At 43.3% G+C, this 22,411-nt stretch overlaps 1 protein-coding gene across 1 annotated transcript; it reads left to right on the top strand.

Annotated features, from left to right (window-relative positions):
- The first annotated feature begins 757 nt into the window (after positions 1-757).
- On the top strand, positions 758-22,152 carry TMEM100 (transmembrane protein 100). The gene is made up of 2 exons (XM_075014637.1): positions 758-1,056; positions 11,190-22,152. The coding sequence occupies exon 2, from the start codon at positions 11,256-11,258 to the stop codon at positions 11,658-11,660; it is 405 nt and encodes a 134-aa protein (XP_074870738.1). The 5' UTR covers positions 758-1,056; positions 11,190-11,255; the 3' UTR covers positions 11,661-22,152.
- Positions 22,153-22,411: the final 259 nt, after the last annotated feature.

Here is a 22,411-nt window from a genome sequence, read left to right as displayed (position 1 = left end):
GGCAGCACCACACACCACATTTTGGTTAACCTCCTTTGTGAAGATGGGGGTGAGGGGTGTGACTTGATTGTGTCTGGATGCAGATATGGAGCTGCTGTGCCATGTACCTGTTTAGCCAGGCTTCTTCTATCAAGGAGACTGTACAGCGCCCATCACTGTGGTCTCTGGGTGTCTCTCTGGGGGAGGAAGAGGGAGGAGCATAGTTCTTGTGATTATTTCTATTACCAGAGCACCTCAAGCAGGGTTCCCTGTAAATTGAGCGCTTGGGCAGAGGCCCAGGAGAAATTCAGGTGCCGCCCAGGTGATTAGCAGAGTGCCCACAGTGGGCAGCAGGTGTTTCTATTGGTGGTGCACAGCTGTACATGCCTTGTCGCATCTGAGAAAATGTCCTGTGCCCGTTAATGGAAACAATGAGAGAGGAACCCTGACCCCAAGTCCCTCTGGGATCTGAGAAGGGGCTTGGGCAGCCCCGGGCTGTGGGTTGGAGGCTGGACGGCTGGATTCCCTCCAGGCACAGCTGACAGATTGCCAGAGAGGAAAAACAAAGAAAGTGGCTTCCCCAAAGTCCCGCCCGCCCTCTCCCAGCCGGCTCAGCCCTCCCGCAGGCAAGCGAGCTCCCTCCAGTAGGAATTTCCTCCGGCCCCTTAATTGCTTTCCAACCTGGCTCGGCACTTTGTGCACGCTCCCTAGTGCTCGCTCTGCGCCCCCCGAGGTGTGGGCGGCCGTGCAAGGGGCTGGTTAGTTCAGTCCCACTCCGGCTGCGGGAGGTGAACAGCGCGCCCCGCTCCGGGCTTTCCCACAGCCAGCAGCGGCGTGTTCCTGCACAGAGCTGGGGCTGTAGCAGCAGCCGCCGGTTTCAGTCTGCAGGGGCTGGCCAGGCCGGTGGGCGGAGGAGCGAGCGGCTGCAGAACCATGTGCGCTTTGTGAATGGGACTCCGAACGTTGGCTCCAGCTGCTGGAGCCGGAGATGTGCTTGTTCTGCTGTCTAGAGAGCAGCCCCAGGAATGCAGTTCCCTGCTGTGCTGTCACGGGCTAGCGGTGTCTGTCATCCGGCAGGTACAGGACCCCACCCCCATCCCCTTTCCTTGGGCAACATTGTTGGGAGGGGAGCGGCACAACTCAGCTAGCTGGAAGGAGAGTCGGCCCGAAAGTAGCAGCTAACCTCGGGAGGGGCTTTCTGCTGAATTTACCTGCGTGTAACATTTGTCAGGTTGGGCAAACAACGGGGAAGAGGATGAACTACAGAAGATATTTCCTTGTCTTCTAAAACCCGCGAGTTGTTCAGTGTTGTCTGAGGAACCCTGTTGAATGTCTGTGGTTTACATTCAGTAGGTCTTTTCCCCATAAAGATGCAATACGTAGTGTAAGTCTTAACTTAGAGGGGTTGTATGAATTTCTGATTCAAGGCCCCATGGCAGAACTGCTTCTTTTCTCTAATAGTGGAGTGTATGCAAGTAAGTGTAAACCTTTTTGTGCTTGGTTGTGCCCCTTTCTTTTATATTTGACTTTTGATTATAGACATGACTTATTAATTTCCAGTGGAGTTGTGGTGCATGATGTATTACAAACACATTTGAAGAAGTGTTCTTCTGGGAAAGTTCTGTTCTTCTGGAAATAGCATACAGCAGACTGTCCCCCGAAATGAAAAAGCACAATAAACTCTTTATAATCCTTGCATGCAGGAATGTAGTGAAGCAATCAACACCCATATCCATGCTCTGGTGTGGCCTGCATGCATATTGCATGCATTTCTGCTACCTCTTTTATCCCAGGAACTGATCTCACGGAATTACTCCCAAGAGTAAGTGCAAAGTGATTACGAAGAACTGTAGAGGAGGTGGGACAACAAGGAATCAGGCCCAGGTTATGCAAAAACCATAATCAGCTTTTATTGCTATTGCATAAAAAGCTACAAAGCGTCGTACATTCCAACTATTTGCACTCCTCCAACCATATCACCTCACTGGAACCTTTGAATTTGAACATGAGACTTAATTCGTAGACTCCACAAATTTCACTTTTGAACTTATTCCCCACTTCACTTGTTTACTTGGATGGAGTGTGGGGAATAACTTTACCTGGGGGTTTTGTTGCTGGATGGGAGGAAGAAATATCTTTTTAAAGGACTGCTCTTTCATTAAAAGGTATTCAGGGGAAAAAACAAATCATTCATGGAACAGTGTACAGTATCTATTTCTAGGTGTGGTACAGCACAAAGATTTGCTTAGTACAAATATCCTAGTTAGTGATTTGACTATTTTTGCCATCCTGTTCATTTTATAAGGAAAAATATGTTTTTAAACAACTGCCTGGTGGGTACTTGAAGGTATTCAGGATATTCCTTTTTTCCTGAAGCAGAACTATACTTTAGTTAGTTACTTCCACTCCTCCCCCTCCCATGACAACTTCAGATAAAGTTTAGTTGGTAATTTTGTTAGGTGTCAGGCACACCTTGTTCAAGAGGAGAAAGGAGATCTTCTTAGTGTATATCAGTGGATTTTAGATATTCATGGGCACGTTAACTTCTTTTTATTCTCCAGATCTCAAGGTGTCTGTGCAAATGCACATGTTCATTTGTGGGTTGTTTATGAAGACTGGGAAACATAAAAATAAGTATCAGAGGCGTGGCTGTGGTAGTCTGTTTTGTCAAAAATGAGAAGTTGTTCATGCATCTGATGAAGCGTGTCTTTGCCCATGAACTCTTATACTCCAATAAACGTTAGTTTATGAAGTGCCACAGAACTTCTTCTTGTCTTTATATAAAAATAACTTCAGTTTTGTTCCACGTATTTATTGTCTTCAAATATAAGACCATATTGCAGAGTTAAAATGAACCTCACAATCTACCCCAGTCACACGCACAGAAAATCAGAGAGTAAGCCGTGCTAGTCTATACACTATCAAAACAAAAAGCAGTCAAGTAGCACTTTAAAGACTAGCAAAATAGTTTATTAGGTGAGCTTTCGTGGGACAGACCCACTTCTTCAGACCATATCCAGACCAGAACAGACTCAATATTTAAGACACAGAGAACCAAAAACAGTAAGCGAGGACAAATCAGAAAGAGATAATCAAGGTGAGCAAATCAGAGAGTGGAGGGGTGGGGGGGAAGATCAAGAATTAGATTGAGTTAAGTATGCAGATGAGCGCCTATAGTGACTCAGAAAGTTCACATCCCGATTTAAACCATGTGTTAATGTTCCGAATTTGAATATAAATGTCAATTCGTCAGTTTCCCTTTCTACAAAGGAGCGATAATGTCTTTTCAGTAACACACATACCTTGAGGTCGTTGACAGAATGGCCCATTCCATTAAAATGTTGACTAACTGGTTTGTGGATCTGGAGTGTTTTAATGTCTGTTTTGTGCCCGTTGACCCTTTGTCTAAGGGAGTTAGAAGTCTGTCCAATATACAAAGCATCTGGGCATTGTTGACACATGATGGCATATATGATGTTGGTAGAGGAGCATGAGAAAGTGCCCACTTTCTGTATATAAGTGCCCACATGTATATAAGTGCCCACTTTCTCATGCTCCTCTACTAACATCATATATGCCATCATGTGCCAACAATGCCCAGATGCTTTGTATATTGGACAGACTTCTAACTCCCTTAGACAAAGGGTCAACGGGCACAAAACAGACATTAAAACACTCCAGATCCACAAACCAGTTAGTCAACATTTTAATGGAATGGGCCATTCTGTCAACGACCTCAAGGTATGTGTGTTACTGAAAAGACATTATCGCTCCTTTGTAGAAAGGGAAACTGACGAATTGACATTTATATTCAAATTCGGAACATTAACACATGGTTTAAATCGGGATGTGAACTTTGAGTCACTATAGGCGCTCATCTGCATACTTAACTCAATCTAATTCTTGATCTTCCCCCCCACCCCTCCACTCTCTGATTTGCTCACCTTGATTATCTCTTTCTGATTTGTCCTCGCTTACTGTTTTTGGTTCTCTGTGTCTTAAATATTGAGTCTGTTCTGGTCTGGATATGGTCTGAAGAAGTGGGTCTGTCCCACGAAAGCTCACCTAATAAACTATTTTGCTAGTCTTTAAAGTGCTACTTGACTGCTTTTTGTTTTGATAGTACACAGAAAATCAGTAGTGGATGTGTCTAGTAACACATCTTTGCTGTTTCATGAAGTTAAGTTGGTGATCTCACAGCTGTTGCTGCTGTTGATAATTTCCATCACTCTTCCGCTCTCAAAATCATCTCACTGATTTGCTCCATATTCTGCCTAGCCCTGGCTCCAGTTCTGAGCCTTTAGAAATCTGTTTAAGAACTCAAAAAGAAAATGACAGCCTGACGTTAAATATAATGGAACGGTGTTTATCAGACTGGGACGTGGGATTCCATTGGCTTGAATAAAAGGAGAAGTTTTCAGTGTAATAGTCCTATATAAGACCAGGGCATTATCTGTAGATTTTTAAGGTGCTTTACAAAGAGATGCCAATGTCATTATCTAGTTTCCATGTAGGGAAACTGAGGCACCAAGCAGTGACATGACATACCCAACGTCATCCAGCAGAGAAGCAGAGTCTAGAACCCACATCTGCTGAGTCCTATCTTTTAAGATATCTTTAAGTGATTCATGCTTAAAGAGAACCCCTCATCGTGGATATCAGGTTTTTAAAGTTTATATTGGGCAACATAAATTCATCTAAATAAGGTCCCTTCCAGCTCCTTTGCTGGAGGCATTAATGGATGAGGATGCCCTGGGTTCCCATGCTCATCAATGAGGGTGGCATGCTGTTGGAGGAGAAACACCAGACCAAAAGCAGGTGGCTGCTGCCATCACAGGTCGAAGCACTAAAGAGGAGCACCAGCGAGGTAGACAATCCTGCTACTTGAGTCAGAAGTCAGCACAGTGCAGATCCTTGTTTCCTTGCAGGAGCCTGACCGAAGAGCTGATTTCTGCCTAAACTCTTTTCTCGTAGGAAACCTCCATGCTAAAGCCACATCATGTCCCATTCATGATCCAGCAACCACTGACACCTCAAAGCCTGGCGCTGCTTTTTCTGCTGCCTGACTTGCCTCAGATTGACAGAGGAGGCTTTTAAAAACAGAGTCCCATTCCCTCCTTCCCAGCCACTTACCAAGTGACTTGTTGTGATGGATTTCAGATAGACGTGGTAGGTGCACACACAGCTGGATTTTGTTTTCAGTTCTTTTAAGTAAATCTCATCTTACATTCATTAGTGGATCCTAAGTAAAACATTCCTTCACCCCTTCTGTAGCTTTACTTGCTGTGACTTCTTTACCCAAATAAAAATAGTTGCTTTGGGGGGGGGGGGGGGGGGAACTGACAAAAAAAAAAACTTGTCTGTATTCACTAAAAGCAGACTCATGGCACAGTTGTGTTGGTATTGGTGTACCCTTCCTAGAAGTTCCTACTTTATAACCCTGGCTGTGTTCCCCAGGTGATGTCAATCAGGATTGAATTCAATTGGTCTTCACTTCACACTGGCTAAAGATCTGGCCCTTGGTTTCCCAGGAGTGTGTACATTTACGTCATGCACTTGGAATGCGTTCAGTTATTAGTAACTCAAAGTGGCTTAGCATATTTTTGTTAATGAATATTTATGCCCTTTAGCCCTAATGTGGAGAGGTATCCTGCCCCTTTGAAGTCAATGGGAGTTTTGCCAACAGTTAGTGGGTCAGATTTAGGTTATGGTTGTAATTTTTAGGGACTCTTGTGTTTCATACTGTTCATTTTTTATTCTTTGACACAACTTGCTTACTGGGCAGTCAAGTTGGCTTATCCCCATAATATTTTAATATTCATATCGTTATCCTGACTTTGAGGTTTGAAACTAGGTGTCAGTGTGATAAAATGCTGATTAGAAAAGTACGTACCAGACTGTGATGGAAGCAGAGGGACAGGGACTCTAGGTAGTCAGCAATAGACATTTAAGAGAGGTGCAATGAATGTTTTGAAAAATGAACACTTGTGTTTTGGTATCATGGTTTTTGTCCATAGAAGCTTATGCCCAAATAAATCTGTTAAAAAGTTATGTCTACACTGGAAGGTTTTGTCTTCAGACTTATGGAGTGTCCACACTAGAAATGCAAGCTGTTGACACACCGTTGACAGAATTCGTCGCTTTTGTCAACAGCTTGCCTCTCCCGTGTGAGGCAGACCACCTTTCTTGACAGAATCTGTTGACAAAAAAGCCATGTGGACGCCTTCCAGATCACCAGGCAGCCCTGTCTGCTGCGCTTCCAGTTGGCCGTTTTGGCAAGAGAGTGGCCAGGCAGTCTGGCTGCTCTCTGTCAAGAGAGCATGTTGACAGAGCGATCCGCTTTCATGTATGGCCTTGTTGTGTCAGAAGCTATCTCCTGACAGTAACTTTTGTTGGCAGATCAGTGTAGTGCAGACATAGCCTTAGTCTTTAGGGTGCCACAGGATGCCTCATTGTTTGTGTGGATACAGACATAGCTACCCCTCTGATACTTATCACATTTATTAGTTAAGCCACAAAAATTGATATATCTTATACTTGTCCCTTTGTGCCCTGAAACTATATGTAAAGTATGTTAAACAAATAAGGGATATGCCTACACGGGGTATTTACGGTCTGAAAATTCTTGCATTGCAATTATGGTGCAGTGAGAGCACGTTAGCTCGAGTCCTCCAAGGCTACATCGGGGGTTGAACCTGGGGGTGGGATTCTCAATTCACACAGACAAGTGTGTGTTAACTTGCATTGAGCTCATACACTATGAATAGTGTGGAGCTGCAGTAGCACAAGTAACGGTAAGCAGCAGCCTGACATACCTAGCCATGGTGTCCAGGCAGGTTTGTGATTGGGAAGATGTTAAGTCTGTGTCATTGTTCGCTTCTGTCCCTACTATTGTGGCTACATTATTCTCCAGTGCATTAGCTCAAGGAGATCGAGTGTGAGTATGTCTACGTGAGTGGGAAGTCCCTCCCGGCTGCAGTGCAGATGCAGCCAAAGTGTGCTCACTTGCATGTAGTGGCTACGGGTGAGAGAACTGCAGCAGGGCACTGGCCGTGCGCCTCTCCTACTCCCACAACCTGCCCCTATTCCTCCCCCTCCTCGCCTCTTCCTCCAGAACATACCACTTCTGGTGAGTGTGGGGGCAGTCCCTTCCCACTCCAGAGTGGCACAGCCCAAGACTGCTGCTCTAGCTCTGGGGGAGGAGCAGGACAAGGCTGCGCTCACGAACAACAATGTGGCACTGAGGATGAGTGTGGAGGGGTGGGGAGGCCTGGCGCTGGGAAGGTGCAGGTGACCCCTTGTGCACTCCCACGTGTCCCTCCCCCATTGCTTGCAAGACGGTTATGTCCCGTTGAGGATGGCTATAGTGGATAGCTGTGTAGTTTAACCCCTTTAGGCTGGAGTTTTTGAAGAAGCATGTGAGAGTTTGAAAGTCAGTGGGAAATGGGGACTTGAATCACCTTGAGCCCAGCCTGGATGCACTGACACAGTGAGATTATGGTGTAGAACAAGCCCTCCCATATACAGTGCATTTGAATTTTAGAAATGTTCAGGTAAAACTAGTGTGCCCTGTAAGCTGAGCACTTGGATGGTGGCTCAGGAGAGATTCAGGTGCCTACCAGCTGATTAGCAGAGTGCCCACACTGGCAGTATGTTTCTACTGGTGGTGCACATCCACACATGCTTTGCACGTAACAAAATTTGTTCTGCCCAGGGAATGGGGAAAAAATTGGAGGGAGCCCTGACCAAAACCCCTTTCTCTAAATGACTCTTACCTTGAGAATTAGCTTGTTGTTCAGTGCCGACAGGATACAGGCCCAGCCTCAGTGGGAGGGAAAGGTGAGCTGTCAAATAGACGTGAGTAGGGATTTGGGGGTTGGGGTGTTCACAGAATCACAGGGCTAGAAGGGACCTCAGGAGGTCATCTAGTCCAGCCCCCTGCTTCAAGCAGGATCAACCCCCACTAAGTCATCCCAGCCGGGACTTAAAAACCTCAAGGGATGGAGAATCCACCATCTCTCTAGGCAACGCATTCCAGTGCTTCACCACCCGCCTGGTGAAGTAGTTTTTCCTAATATCTAACCTACACCTCTCCCTCTTCAACTTCAGACCATTACTCCTTGTTCTGCCATCTGACACCACTGAAAATAGTTTCTCACCCTCCTTTTTAGAGCTCCCCTTCAGGAAGTTGAAGGCTGCTATTAAATCACCTCAAAGTCTTCTCTTCTGTAAACTAAACAAGCCCAAATCCCTCAGCCTGTCCTCATAGATCTTGTGCTCCAGACCCTTAATCATTTTGTTGCCCTTCACTGAACCTGCTCCATCAAATCCACATTATTTTTATACTGGGGGGCCCAAAACTGGACACAATATTCCAGATGTGGCCTCACCAGTGCCGAATAAAGAGGAATAAGTACTTCTCTAGATCTGCTCGAAATGCTCCTCCTAATGCACCCCGGTATGCCGTTAGCCTTCTTGGCTACAAGGGCACACTGTTTACTCATATGCAGCCTTTCATCCACCATAACCCCTAGGTCCCTTTCCATCGTACTGCTGCTGAGCCAGTCGGTCCCCAGCCTGTAACAATGTTTGGGATTCTTCCGTCCCAGGTGCAGGACTCTCCACTTCTCCTTATTGAACCGCATCAGATTTCTTTTGGCCTAGTCCTCCAATTTATCCAGGTCCCTCTGGATTCTCTCTCTACTCTCCAATGTATCTGCTTCTCCCCCTAGTTTTGTGTTGAGGGAGTGTGGATGAAAGGGAAGAGTTGGAACAGCTTAAAATGAAGCAGCTGTTGGTATTTCCCAGCATGTGACTTACGCCATGCTAAGCACCTTGTGCATTACTGCATGGCTGTAGTGTACAGGAACTCATATCCAAAAGGAGAGCCTAGTTTTGCTGGGTCTATGGCAGATGAAAAACAAGCACAGTTCCAGCTCCAAAGAGCACACCACCTGGGATTTTTAGCAGTCTGTAAGAGTCTGAATGTCAATGGGATTTGGGCACCTCATTTCTTATTTTCTTTGGAAAACCTCTGATATGTTTATGTATTTTTATAAGGCCCTGAGTAGCACCGGTTGGCTCGTGCACTTCTTGTTACTCACGTGAGCAATTCCACTTATCTGAAGTGGCAGCGCTTGAAAGAGAGAAGTAGTTAGATCAAATATTTTACTTTTTTTAATGAACAGTGGAAGGAGAAATTAATTCTCTGGATTATTCTTTCATTATATGGAAAGTTTCAAACTCAGCTTCCAACACAAGGCTGGAAATTGAAATAGAACGGTCGAAACAGGTTTGAGTTTTAGGTTTAGCTTTTCAGTGTCATTGTAAATTTGGATGTCCAAGTCCCATTAAAATTGATAAATGGTATCACTGCTTCCTGACTTCCTGTCTGCATGCAGGTCTCGATTCTGCAAAGCTTTACTTAACTCAATAGGGCTACTCACTTATTACTCTGAGTAACTCTGAGTAAAGGAAACAGAATCTGGTACTTTTTGTACATTCATAATATGCTTTCAAAGAAGCTGTAATAAATGATTGACTCCCGGAGCAAGTAAACATACAGTCTCTCAGGAAGAATACAAGTTAAGTGCAGTCATGGAAGTTGCAACACTCTGTTATAAAACCAAATAAATACATGGTATTGCTTATTTGACATCTTCCCTACTGCTGGGTGACATCTGTTGATCTACATAGTGATGTGCTATTTATGTTCCAAGAGCAAATATGGAAGAAAGGCAAAAAAGGAAATGGAATCTAATAACTTAAACAATTAATAAAGATCAGATACTTTATACTGTAAAAAGCTTCCTGGTTTTATTTGTATGCATTAAAATAAAATAGTAAAAGGAAAAACAGATGATTATTATACAAATAAAAAACCTCAGTCTCCCAGGATCAAGCTGTTGTATTACTGTTTGCTAGTTTATATTTTTATTTCTAGATGCTTCCTGCATTTTGCATCAGATTTTCCCTCTTTTAAAGCCCCACACCTTTAAGACTTACTAATATGCTTAACTTAATTAGGTGACTAGCTTCATTGAATTCACTGGTACTACTCAGAAGCTTAGAGTTAAATGGGCGCTTGGGTCTTTGCAGGTTCAGGGCCTACATGAAGATGCTGTGATAATGAGTAATGTCTATATATAAAAAAAATGAGAAGACAGAGGGCCAAATTCTGCTGTCTTATAAGAGCAAACTCAGTGTGCCAAATTCTGTTCTGATGTAAGTAGGTGCAATTCCTCTGAAGTCTAAGATGTCACACCTAGTCTTCTCCAGAAGGTTGACAAGGTTGTACGGCTGTAGCTGAAGGTAAGATTTGTCCCAAGACTCTTGTCTAGTTCTATGGCTCAGTTCCTTCAAAGACTCTGAGCAGGTCTACACTAGACCTGAAAGTCAATCCTAGATATGCAGTTCCAGCCACAACAATTGCATAGGTGGGATCAATGTGTCTAAATCGACTTATCAGGCCATCCTCACAAAGGGAGGTTGACGGGAGAAACTCTCCTGTCGACCTCCCTTATTTCTCACAAGAATGAGGAGTACCAGGGTTGACTGTTGAGGCCTGATGGTCCAATTTAGTATGTCCCTACTACATGTACTAAATTGAACCCCGAAAGATTGACCCTGACCAAGTCAGTGTCCCAGTATGTATAGATGTACACTTACACATGTGGGCCGTGTCTACATGTGCCCCAAACTTCAAAATGGCCACGCAAATGGCCATTTTGAAGTTTACTAATGAAGTGATGAAATGCACATTCAGCGCTTCATTAGCATGCGGGCAGCAGCGGCGCTTCGAAATTGACGCTCCTTGCTGCTGTGCGGCGCGTCCAGACGGGGCTCCTTTTCGAAAGGACGCCGCCTACTTCGAAGTCCCATGTGCATTTCAGCGCTTCATTAGTAAACTTCGAAATGGCCATTTGTGTGGCCATTTCAAAGTTTGGGGCACGTGTAGACGTAGCCGTACTTACCTTCAGCCAAGGGAGTAGCCTTATTTAAAATAAACTCTTGTCCACTGTAGTGAACAAGAATACTCACATGGTGAAAGTTAAGGCCGTGCATATATCTTTGCAGGATCAAAGATGCTATGTTTGTGCAACCTCTAGCATAGTGGGGGCTCAGATCTGGAGTGGAACCTTTCTGTGTTACCATAATGTTTGTAATCATTAAAGACTTGTCAGTTGAATGCTTGCATCTTCTTTCCACAGTGTAAGACAGATTCAGCAGAACGTGGTCTAGCCTAAGAATTTACATAGAAAGTCCAGAAGTGCAAGATGACAGACGAGCCCATTAAAGAGATTCTAGGCACTCCCAAGCATCCTGAACCTGTAATGATGGAGAAGAGCAACAACAATGACTGTGTGGTAACCACTGTCCCTTTGGTCAGTGAGTGCCAACTGACTGCAGCAACTGGAGGAGCAGAGCTGTCCTGTTACCGTTGCACTATCCCCTTTGGCGTGGTCATTCTCATAGCTGGTGTGGTGGTCACCGCTGTGGCTTACAGCTTCAACTCTCACGGCTCAATCATCTCAGTGTTTGGACTGGTCCTCTTGTCATCTGGTCTCCTCTTGTTGGCCTCTAGTGCCTTGTGCTGGAAAATCAGGCAACGGCACAAGAAAGCCAAAAGACGGGAGAGCCAGACAGCACTTGTGGCAAATCAGAGAAGCTTGTTTGGTTAAAGGCTACTAGGAAAACCTCGACCAGAAGAGAGTTCCCTTGTAAGTCAATTTGACTATTCATTGATAAGTCAGAAAGCAGGAAGTTTGGGGAATTGAAATGGGTTGGATGGAGAGACTCTAAGAACATCTTTGGATTTGTTAGTATCTGTCTTATCACAGACCTACAAAAAGTGTTATTTCTTCCCAGACAGAGGGAGGAAAAGGTGGATATTTTTTCCTTCACAGAAAACAAATTTATCTTAACTGCAGTCAAGAGAATTAATCAGCATTCGGATAGTATTGGAAAGGGAGCTGTGCGAACAGTCAAGAAAATAACAACCTGACCAGATTGCCAGAAACCTACTTTAAAATAATACACGCTGTGAAACCTGACCAAGGGAAGAGTTGTAGCATTTGAACAGATGACAGAAAAAAAAAGGTGGGAGGGGGGGACATTGCCTTTGACTTACATTGTTCTGTGGAAAAACAAACAGGGGAAAAATACCCAACTGTGATGGCTCAATAAGCTGATTCGTGGATGGCAGGTCATTTTGGTTTGTTCCAGTGAGTTGTCAGTGGTACTTTAAAAAAAAAAAAGTAATAGAGGTAGGTAGCTACTTGTAATTCTATTTGTCCAATATAAATAATGAGGTATGAGTATAGCTTAAAAAGTGAGAGGGTTTTTTTTGTAAATTAAAGTGGTCGGATTTAGCACTTTTGATGACTGATTATGAAAATGATTTAAAAATGTACATTTCATTTAAAATAATAAACATTCTGTGCTGCTAGAGCTTTAGAGAGTCTGGCATTTTTCATTGTCAGGACAGCTTGCAGTTTCAGCTTTAGTTCCCATGCTTTGCAATCTTCTTTTCATGGCATTCCTATGTCGAATAATAGTTGTATGCTGATAATTTTGAATGCAAACTTGCCTGTCTCATGTATACTTGCAAAGTTTGTTTTCTGATTTGACGGTGTTTTTCCCTGTTTGTCTTCAGTAAAGATGAAGATTCATCAGAGTAATAAGTCTCAGGTCTACAAATACTTCTGCATGTAAGCAGTATTCCCTGTGAAGTCAATGGTATTGCTAGCAAGTTACTCATGTGTAAATATATGCAGGATCAGCCTCGTAATTACCCCTGGCTACATCTACACTAGTTTGTCAACAAAACTTGTGGAGCATCTATACAAAAAAATGTGTTTTGTCAACAAACTGTTGACAAAGAGCCATGTAGATGCTCCAGGGGAACCCATTTGTTGACAAAGCGGGTCAAAAGATTTATCCACTTTCATGTGTAGACTCGATGGCGACGTCTACACTAGAATCATATGTCTACAGAAGTTACTGTCAAAAGAGATGTTCCAACAGAACTTCAGTCAACAGATCATGTCTACGCATAAAAGATCGATCTTTTGATCCGCTCTGTTGACAAAAGGGCCCCCCAGAGCATCTACGTGGCTTTTTGTCAACAGTTTCTGTTGACAGAACCCATTGGCCATGGCTACACGGGCAGCTTCTCTTGACTAAGGTCACTGTCAACAGAGAAACCTCAGTAGTACCTCTGCCAGCAGATTGCGTCTACTCGCAAAAACAGATTAAAACTGCAAGGTCAGCAGAGAACAGACAGACTGCCCTGCCCTCTCTCAATAGAATGGCTGACCAGAACTCTGCAAACAGGTCTGCCCAGGGAACCAGAAGTCCTCACGGTTGACAGAAGTGTCTATATGGGCACTCTGACAAAACACTGTCAACAGAAGCATTATACCTGATCAAACCCAGGAATAACACTGCTGACTGAATAGCTGAGTTTTGTCGACAAACTCTCAATGGAGCGCTTTAACCGTTTAGATGCTTGGCGCATTTTGTCGACAAAAGCACAGTTTTGTCAACAGAAGCTGCATGTGTAGATGCGGCCATTTTGTGTGTAGATACTGTGTAGTGGGAATCAAAATTAAAACAAAATAATTTTTGACATTATCTTGATTTTCTCCTGATGTGCGTGGCCAGGGGAAGATACAGGAGAGAAAAGAGGTCTCTATATTTTACTATTATATGGGCAAAATGTAACATCTAGTAGAGTCAGGGCCCAGATTTAACCATCCCTATTCAGTATTGCATTTAAGTGCACTTCTAAATACTCTCCTAAGGAGACTTAAACACAAGTAAATGCTTTTGAGAACGAGGGCCTGAACAGACTTTGGTTTTGTTTATTTTAAAATCCCTGATCCCTCTGTGATCTTAGGGACAGATCCAAAGACCATTAAACTCAATGGGACTCTTTTCCAATGACTGCATTTGATTGCATAGCTGTTTGGGGTGGGCAGGGAATGTAGGAACAAGCCAAACTTTTCCAAGATTCCCAACAGAATGAAAGAGGATCATATTGTTAATGGGTTTAAATGCCTTGTCTGATAGTTAAACTCGATTGAACAATTTTGTTGATGAATTGGTTTAAAATGTTTTGTGTACCAAGTTCTTTATTCTAATTCAATTATCCTGAAAACCAGATTCTGCCAACCTCAGAAGCACCTGACTGAGCCAACCATGTTATCGAAAGCAATGAGACTACAGGTTGAACCTCTCTAGTCTGACATCCTCTAGACTTGACTAGTGCCAAACCAGAGAATTTCCCTAACCGTGGGAGTCAGTATGGTCCAGCAGCATTACCAATACTTTCGCTTCTTACTGGGCTCTTAGAAGATATTTGGTGGTAAATTTGAACTAAATAGCAGCACAAAACACTGAGAGCCAGGACTGGTGGCAGCAAACAAAATTTATGGGACTGCAGGAAATTTGGCCACACCAGTGATAAGTGGACATTGACTAACTGAAATCATGCTGGAGCATGGGTGTTGCCATACTAAAGAGGTTCAACCTGTAATTGAGAAGAAAGATGCCATTCTTCCACAGAAGAGAAGGTCAGATTTTGTTTCTTAATACTTTCCTATTAAAGTTAGTAGAGCTGGTTGAATCTAGTTAGTGGGGGGAGAAAGGACAGAGAATGCAGATTTGGTGACGTCGTTAAAAGACTTTCTGATCTTGTGTTAGTTTTGCGCATCTGTTTTTAATTGGAAAAAATACAATCAAAATCCAAAGGCACAAAACATTTTGTTTCAACATTTAAGTGAAAGGTTTTGGGGTTGTTTTTCTTATGTTCAAAATGACTGTTGCTAAATTTTCTTTAAATGTTGTTTAGAAAAAAATTAAAGTGAAGCTTTAAACCTCTGAACTGAAGCTTTAGGAGTTTTGGAGTTTAACCTGAAAAGTTTTGACTTTTTTGAGTGGCCAGACATTTTGGAAAAAAAACATTAATTTTTTGAATTTTTTTTCACAATCATCAGCAAATCACAGTCTTCCAGCCCAACTCTATAGCGTCATCTTATTTAATTAGTTTTTAATCCTTTTCATTCTGAAGAAACACTTTCCGGAAAGATGGGACAGAAAACCAGTCCTTTGAGATTTTTTTTCTTAGATTTCAGTGTAAAATGTGTTGGCTATTAAAACATTTGAAAGAGCAAATATATCGTAAGGCCCAGTAACTGCAATTCCATCTACTAATATGGTCCCTAGCATCTACATGCTGTACTGTTATGTTTGGAAAGCTTTTTCATCTTCCTTAGACTTTAATACCCTGCTTCAGCAAAATACTTTGGCTCTTATTTACCAAAGCATGTGTGTAAGTGCTTTGCTGAATCTGTGTTTTAAGCATGTTAAAATTAAGTACTCAAGTCACGTTGAAGTCAATGAGGCGTAAGCAAGCGTTTCCTACAGGGATCCTTTATTTGATTGCCCAGAGAGCTGAGCGTGCTCAGTAGTACTTTATAAGATGTGGCCCTGAGTCCAACGAGTTTTGTTTTTAGGTCAATGGAATGCCTGCCTGTGGTACTCTGTAATATGCAGAGTCAGCACAACGACCACAGCAACATAAGCTATCGACTCACAAGCTTTCCACAATATGGGAAGGAACATGGATTCCTTTGTCGCCTCAGATTAGTGGCTGAATTGTGCCTTGAAGGCACAGCCTTTTACTGAGGGCATAATGGAACTGTGTTTCTCCAGGGAAAAGCATGCAGTGGCATAAAAGCGGGACGCATCGCCTCTGCATGCCGAGGGCGTTCTGGCCTTAAGAAAAGTCATTATATTTGACCTGTTTTCTGGTCTGCAACATGACTGACTAGGACTTCTCTGCATTTACTTTCTCACAGTGACTATGTCAAATATACTCAGCTTGGAATTTTAAAGAGTCCTGACCCCTGCCCATTCCCTAACCACACCCAGGAACTTCCCATCAAGCCAAGTCTTTGTCACGCATCGTCCCCAGTTACAAAGATACTGCAAGCTAAATGAAGCCTTTGGTGCATCTGTGCACAACCAGCACTTCCAACAGCTTTGCACAGTAAAACGGTACTTTGCGAACAGCTCTGGGGATGGACACCTTGTTATTTGTTAGCTCTGGGGATGGTACACAAGGAGAAATCAACTTGTGCTCCCCTCACTAGGCTGGTTCAGCATAACAAACAGGAAAGGGGAAATGGTTTTGACTGACAACACACAACGAGCAGTTTTGTGGACTGAGAAGGTGCTGTTTTTACACAGTTCCTTTGGTCAGCCCTCTAATCTGAAATGTTCATTGAGAGATCCATGAGCTAGAGTCCTGCACAGATACAAAATTGGTATCTGCATCCATATCTGCAAAAGTGGATACCCACATCCAAATCTGCAGAAGCAGATATCCGTGGCTATTGATGGATTTTCAGGACTCTTCCAAGAGGTCTTTACAAGAAAGGATGTAATGAACATGCAACCTACCTCTTAAAAAAAAAAAAACAACAAAAACTTACGCCCCTGGTTTTTCTATTCAGCAATGTAACTGAAGACCATATTGTTTTATAGCCACAAGTAATGACTCTGCAGTCAATTTTTATTTGGCATGCTGTTCCCTTCTGAGTTTATAGAATATTTTTATAGGATGTAGCCTTGCAAGCAACTTTTGGTCATTATTCACAGCAGACAAGCACTGGCAACTTAATCACTTGATCTTCCAGAGTTTGATTTCATGTGTCTCTCTCTGGGGTTGACAGTCAACCGCCGTACTCTTGGCTATCGTGTGGAGTAAGGGAGGTCGACAGGAGAAACTCCCTCTATGTTGACAGCCAGGTAAGTCAATTGCAGATAAGTTGATTCTAGCTGTGCAATTGCTGTAGCAAGTCGATTGCAGATATGCAATTTTAATCTGCCTAGTATAGACTAAGCCTAAGTCTGTCTTGCTCCGTGGTTAATTGGGTGTGTTGGTCCAGGAGGGAAGCAAAACACAACGTTCTCAAGTGATAGCATGAAAGAGAGCTTATTTTTTTAGCAACATCCAACACAGCAAAAAGGATGGAAATTTACTTGTTAAATCACATTTCTACTAAAAGGCATAGTGTCTTGGAAAACGGTGCCTTGCAAAGTGAATTATTTAAGATACTAACCAGTTGATCCACTCAGCCATATCCACGTCTTCATCCATATCATTTTCTCCAAATAAGCAGTTTCCTTATGATGTTTTATTCTGGCAGCTAGGCCCTGCATCATATTCTTGCAATGCTAACACTTGACACATTTTCCCTTTTTTATCCAGGGAACAGATTTCTTCAAAATATTCCCCTACAGAGTCTCTCTTATGCCCAGAAGCCATGACAGCTTTTCTGTACCAAAAGTGTGGAGGAATAGAGGAAGCTATATGTGTAGTGAATAATGTCTTGCTTTTCTTTCCAGTCTACTCCACTACTTCTTTCTATGTTGCCTCCGTTCTTTCCTATGTGTTATCTCTCTGTCTTAAGACAATGTCTTAGCCAAGCACGGCGGAGGAGTTCACCACTACATAGGCTCAGAGCAAAAATATTCCTATCCAGCTTGTGTCTTTCTATGCCCATTACTTTTTAGTTCATGAAGAAAAAGGAATTGAAATCCTAGAACTTTCAAGAGGCAAGAACTAGTAGTTAGGCTGGACAGACTAGGACCATTAATTTTTATGAGACTGTTAGTGTTGATGTAGCATGTTCGTGATGAGATGTAATCGTAACTGTTAATTTTAAATGAGAAATTTAGTATTTTACTGATGACTTTAAAAATCCAATTGTTAACTTTTTAAAAAAAATCATTGATCCACCCAGTTGTGCCAACTGTACTGGTATGCCTCGAATTTGCAGTGTGTGCCTATTGAACCATAGCAGCACTTTGATTGGGTGCAGAGGGGACGCACGGCTCTTACTGTCAATATCGCTGCGATCAGCAGGCACGTCACTTCACGTGCCCCTGCTTTACATCCAGATTGTTCAGTAAGATCAGTTTTAAAGAAAGAAAACTATACGGATAGAAACCAGTGGAATCTGGCAATCCTGCCTGTGGGCAATGGCAAACAAAATGTCTTGTAGGCCACGTGCAGAACCCAGAGGGGCTGCATATGGCAGGTTGCCCACCACTGCCCTAGGTGTTTTGAAGGCAAGGGTGGAAAATGCTTTGAGTTCTGACTCCCATGCTACACAGCAGCCAAGTAGTATGGCACCCCCAGAATTTGGTACTCAGGGAGATTATCCTTCTTGCCCAGCACCTGGTCCTGGTAACCAACCTAACTGGCTAAAATTAGCTTCCCTTTGAGGCCTTGATTGAGCAAAATATTAAACGTGCTAAAATCCCTTTACAGTCATGGGGATGTACCTGGACTAGTATCTTGATCTACATGCTTAAGGGGGTGGGCGGAGTTTGCAGCTAGGCTCTCCCCCACCCCCAATTAATCTGCAGAGAAGCATGATGCTATCCCATTTCCCCACATATACTACCAGCTTGCCAGGATAGCTTCATAGATGGGAGCACGGACTAAACCTGTTGAACAGGTGTTGCCAAGGGAATCCCAGGTGCTGAGAGAGACCATGCCTTTATATCTGCTGGACACTGTGGCTCAATGCCTCTTCCCCTCCTCCCCAGCAGGGCTTAGGCTTCCGGACTGCCTAGCTTGTCTGGAGACTTGCAAAGCGGCCGTTACGTTTTAAATAGAGCAGTCTGTACGTGTGGCAGGAGATGTTTGGAGTCAGTATTTGCGTTGCTACACTCCCTGGTTACTTGACACGATAAGAAAATTGCTTGCATCAGAGGAAAGCTGACAACACATTTTAGCCCTTTCATAGCACCAACTTAATCGCAGCAGGAAGCTCTCCTGCTACTGGGAGAACATGTTGCGTCACCAGAACATCTGACGCTGGTGTCCAGTGTCAATCACTTTGCTTAAGGTCATTAAAAAAATTAGGGTGTCCCCTTACAACATAAAGCCTTTGCATGAGTGACAATTAACAGGAAACACATAGCATGCTAAATAACTGAACAGGTGCATTCAAGAAGTGCCTTTCCTGGATAAAAATGAGGAAAAGTGATTGACATATGCACAGCTGGGTGGGCTGGTCAGGCACAGCTTTCATAGGCCTGCTGATTGGATTTCATGGGAAACCAGATAATTCTTCTGCTCCTTTTTTGAAAGGGGAAAGTGGTGAATTGCAGGAAAGGAAATAGTGTTATCTGGAGTGCGGGTCTGTGAAGTCCCAAGAGTGATTTCAGGGTTGTTAGTGTAACTCAGCAACTTCTGCCCTGAACACGGTGGCAAAGCACAATTATACCTGATGTGAGATAAAACCTGGACCTCTTGTTAGCATAGTTCTCTCAAGGTATTGCTTTTCTTCTAAGCTACATCCAGATTAGAGGGTTTTGTCAGCAAAATGGCCATTTTGTCAACAACACCCATGGAGCATTGGGATTCCCAAGGGCATTCTGCCAACAGTAAGTGGACAGAACGCAGCATTTTTGACAGCAGCTTTACGCCACTCGCCACAAAGAAGAATGGCTCTGTTGACAAAAAAATGGTCTGGATGTTCAAGGGGCTTTCTGTCAAGAGAAAGGGCTTCTGGAACACTGGGCAGCCCTGTCTTCTGTGCTTCTGGTTGGCTGTTTTGCCGATAGAATGGCCAGGCAGTGTGGCCTCTCTCTGTCAAGGGAGCAGTTGCTCTTGCGATCCGCTTGGCAGTCTGGCCACAACCTGTTGCTAGAAGTTTTCTCAGAAGATCTCTTCCAACAAAAACTTCCGTCAACAAATCGCTATAATCTAGACATAGCCTTGGAGGCACTAAAGTACCAAGGAGGGAGCTTGCATGTAACATGGGATGAAAGCAAATTAGAAGTGCAAATTCAGCTCAGACGCAGGGTGGAAAAGGCCAAATTCTGTGGTATTGAAATGAGTGGGGCTGTATGTGAGCAAGAGGGCACATATTGACCACATCAGTTTATAGAAAGGCTGAGTTTTCCTTTATTATCCTGTCAAACCTCTGCTGCATGGTCTTTCTCTACTGTGTAATTCCCGTTGCTGTCAATGAGAGAGCTGCACCTTTATGGAGTGAACAAACTGCTTGTCCCATTCCAAGGTCCAGTTAGATCTGAGCCTTTTGGAACACAAGAGTGGACAGCCTTTCAAATCTTCAGTATACAAGGATTGACCTTTCTAATTGTGCACCAGCCCCAAAAGAGTGTCCCAGAAATGAAACCCAGAGGCAGCGGGAGGAATAAAAGCATGGAAGTATTGCTGCTCTATCTGCAGAACTCAAAAAGCACACAGGCAGGGTGGCACTCTGAGGCAATACATCAGGTCTGGCCCTAGGGCAAGGCAGTTGCCTCAGGCCCCACACATTCAGGGCCCTGCGCCCCAATTTGACTATAGCATCCCCTGGCCGGGCCCTGCTGGGTCAGCTCTGCAGTACATAGATGAGACCTCTTCCCATTCACAGGTGAGTCAAAGTGTATCTAAAGCTCTGTAGTATTGTTAAGGTTTCCTTCTCTGTTTCTCCTTAGCATAGATAAACAAAGTTATGATGCCCTGGGAAAACAAGCTCTTTATTCTGGTCTCATTTAGAAGTGAGACAGAGTTTGTAAAGGGATTAGTTGGTGGAATACCCAGAGACCAGCTACTCCAAGATAAGCCCAAAAAAGCCAAGAACAGAACACCACTGGTCATCACCTACAGCCCGCAACTCAAACCACTGCAACAAATTATTAAAGACCTACAACTCGTCCTTAATCAGGATGCCACACTCCAGAAGGCCCTAGGTGACAGGCCTGTTCTTTCCTACAGACATCCTCCCAACCTGATGAGGATTCTCACCAACAGCCACAGTCTATACTGCAGGAACACCAATCCTGGAACTTTTCCTTGCAACAAACCCACTACCAGCTTTGTTCACAAATCTATTCTGGAGATACCATCACTGGACCTAACCAGGTTATTCACAGAATCACGGACACATTCTCATGTTCCTCAGCTAACATCATATATTCCATCATGTGCCAACAATGCCCAGATGCTTTGTATATTGGACAGACTTCAAACTCCCTTAGACAAAGAGCTAATGGACACAAAACAGACATAAAAACACTCTAGCTCCACAAACCTGTTAGCCACCATTTTAATGGAGTGGGCCATTCTGTTAATGACTTAAGAGTCTGTGTGTTACTGAAGAAAAATTTTCACACCACTCTTGAAAGAGAGACTGCCCAACTGTCTTTTATATTCAAATTCGACACATTAACCCATGGGAATTTTCTGAGTGACTATAGGGGCTCATTTGCATACTTGGCTTAATTTAATTCTTGACACCCCCCACCCCCTACTCTCTGATTTGGTCACCTTGATCATTTTTTTTCTGATTTGTCCACCTTGATTACTGTTTTTGGTTCTCTGTGCCTTAAATATTGAGTCTGTTCTGGTGTGGTTATGGTCTGAAGAAGTGGGTCTGTCCCACAAAAGCTCATCACCTAACAAATTGTTTTGTTAGTCTTTAAAGTGCTACTTGACTGCTTTTTTGTTTTGATAGTATATAGACTAGCACAGCTTCCTCTCTGATACTATTGAGCTTATGTTAGAAACTTTGCTAAGTTCATGAGCCCTTTAAACTAATCAGCATTGGAAGTATAGTCTCATGTCATAGTCATGCGGTCACCATAGTTTTGGTGCTGAACCATTTGAAACTCAGCAATTTCCATTCAATTCCACTTGGCACTTTTCCTGAGCAATCCAGAACCCACAATTCAACTTAGATGGCACAGTCCCCACAGCGATCAATATAAGTGTCCTGTTCAAATGCCTTCCCTGTTTGTCTGAAAAGGCGTTGAATGCAATAAATGATACTTGGGTGGGAGTGGATGCAAATTTTAGTGTCACAATTGCCTGTCTCTCCCTTCCTGAAAGTTCTGGCAGCATCACACAAGAAAAAGGAAAAAAAAATCACCTTCACATGGATACAAAATTATCTACTAAGGGAATTGTATCTGTAACACCCTGTATTGCTATTCTACACAATGCCTGTGATGCAATATTTTTAATATAATAAACTGTTTAGTACCACAATGCTTTGAATTTGTTCAAGTCAAAATGACCAATATATTATTCTCAAGTTGTTAACATTTATAAATGTCCTGTATGTGACTGTGGTTCTAAATCAAAATGTGATTGAAAAAGAAACATGGGCTTGTTTAATGCGTTCCAGCTACTCAGCATGGTTCTCACAACCATAGTATCTGAGCAATTCCTAATGTATGTACCTTTGTGAGGTAAGGTAGTCCTATTAGCCTCATCTGTACAGGTGGAAACCAGAGGCACTGAGACACTAAAGATATGCCTAAGGTCACAGCAGGAGTCTGTGGCAAAGTACGGAATTGAGCCTGCTTCTTGGAAGACCAGGGTTAACATCCTGACACT

The sequence above is a fragment of the Carettochelys insculpta genome, chromosome 20 (assembly GCF_033958435.1).
Source record: "Carettochelys insculpta isolate YL-2023 chromosome 20, ASM3395843v1, whole genome shotgun sequence".
Taxonomy (NCBI): Eukaryota; Metazoa; Chordata; order Testudines; family Carettochelyidae; genus Carettochelys; species Carettochelys insculpta.
The sequence above is the reverse complement of the archived record's forward strand: the minus strand, read 5'-3'. Positions and strand labels throughout refer to the sequence as shown.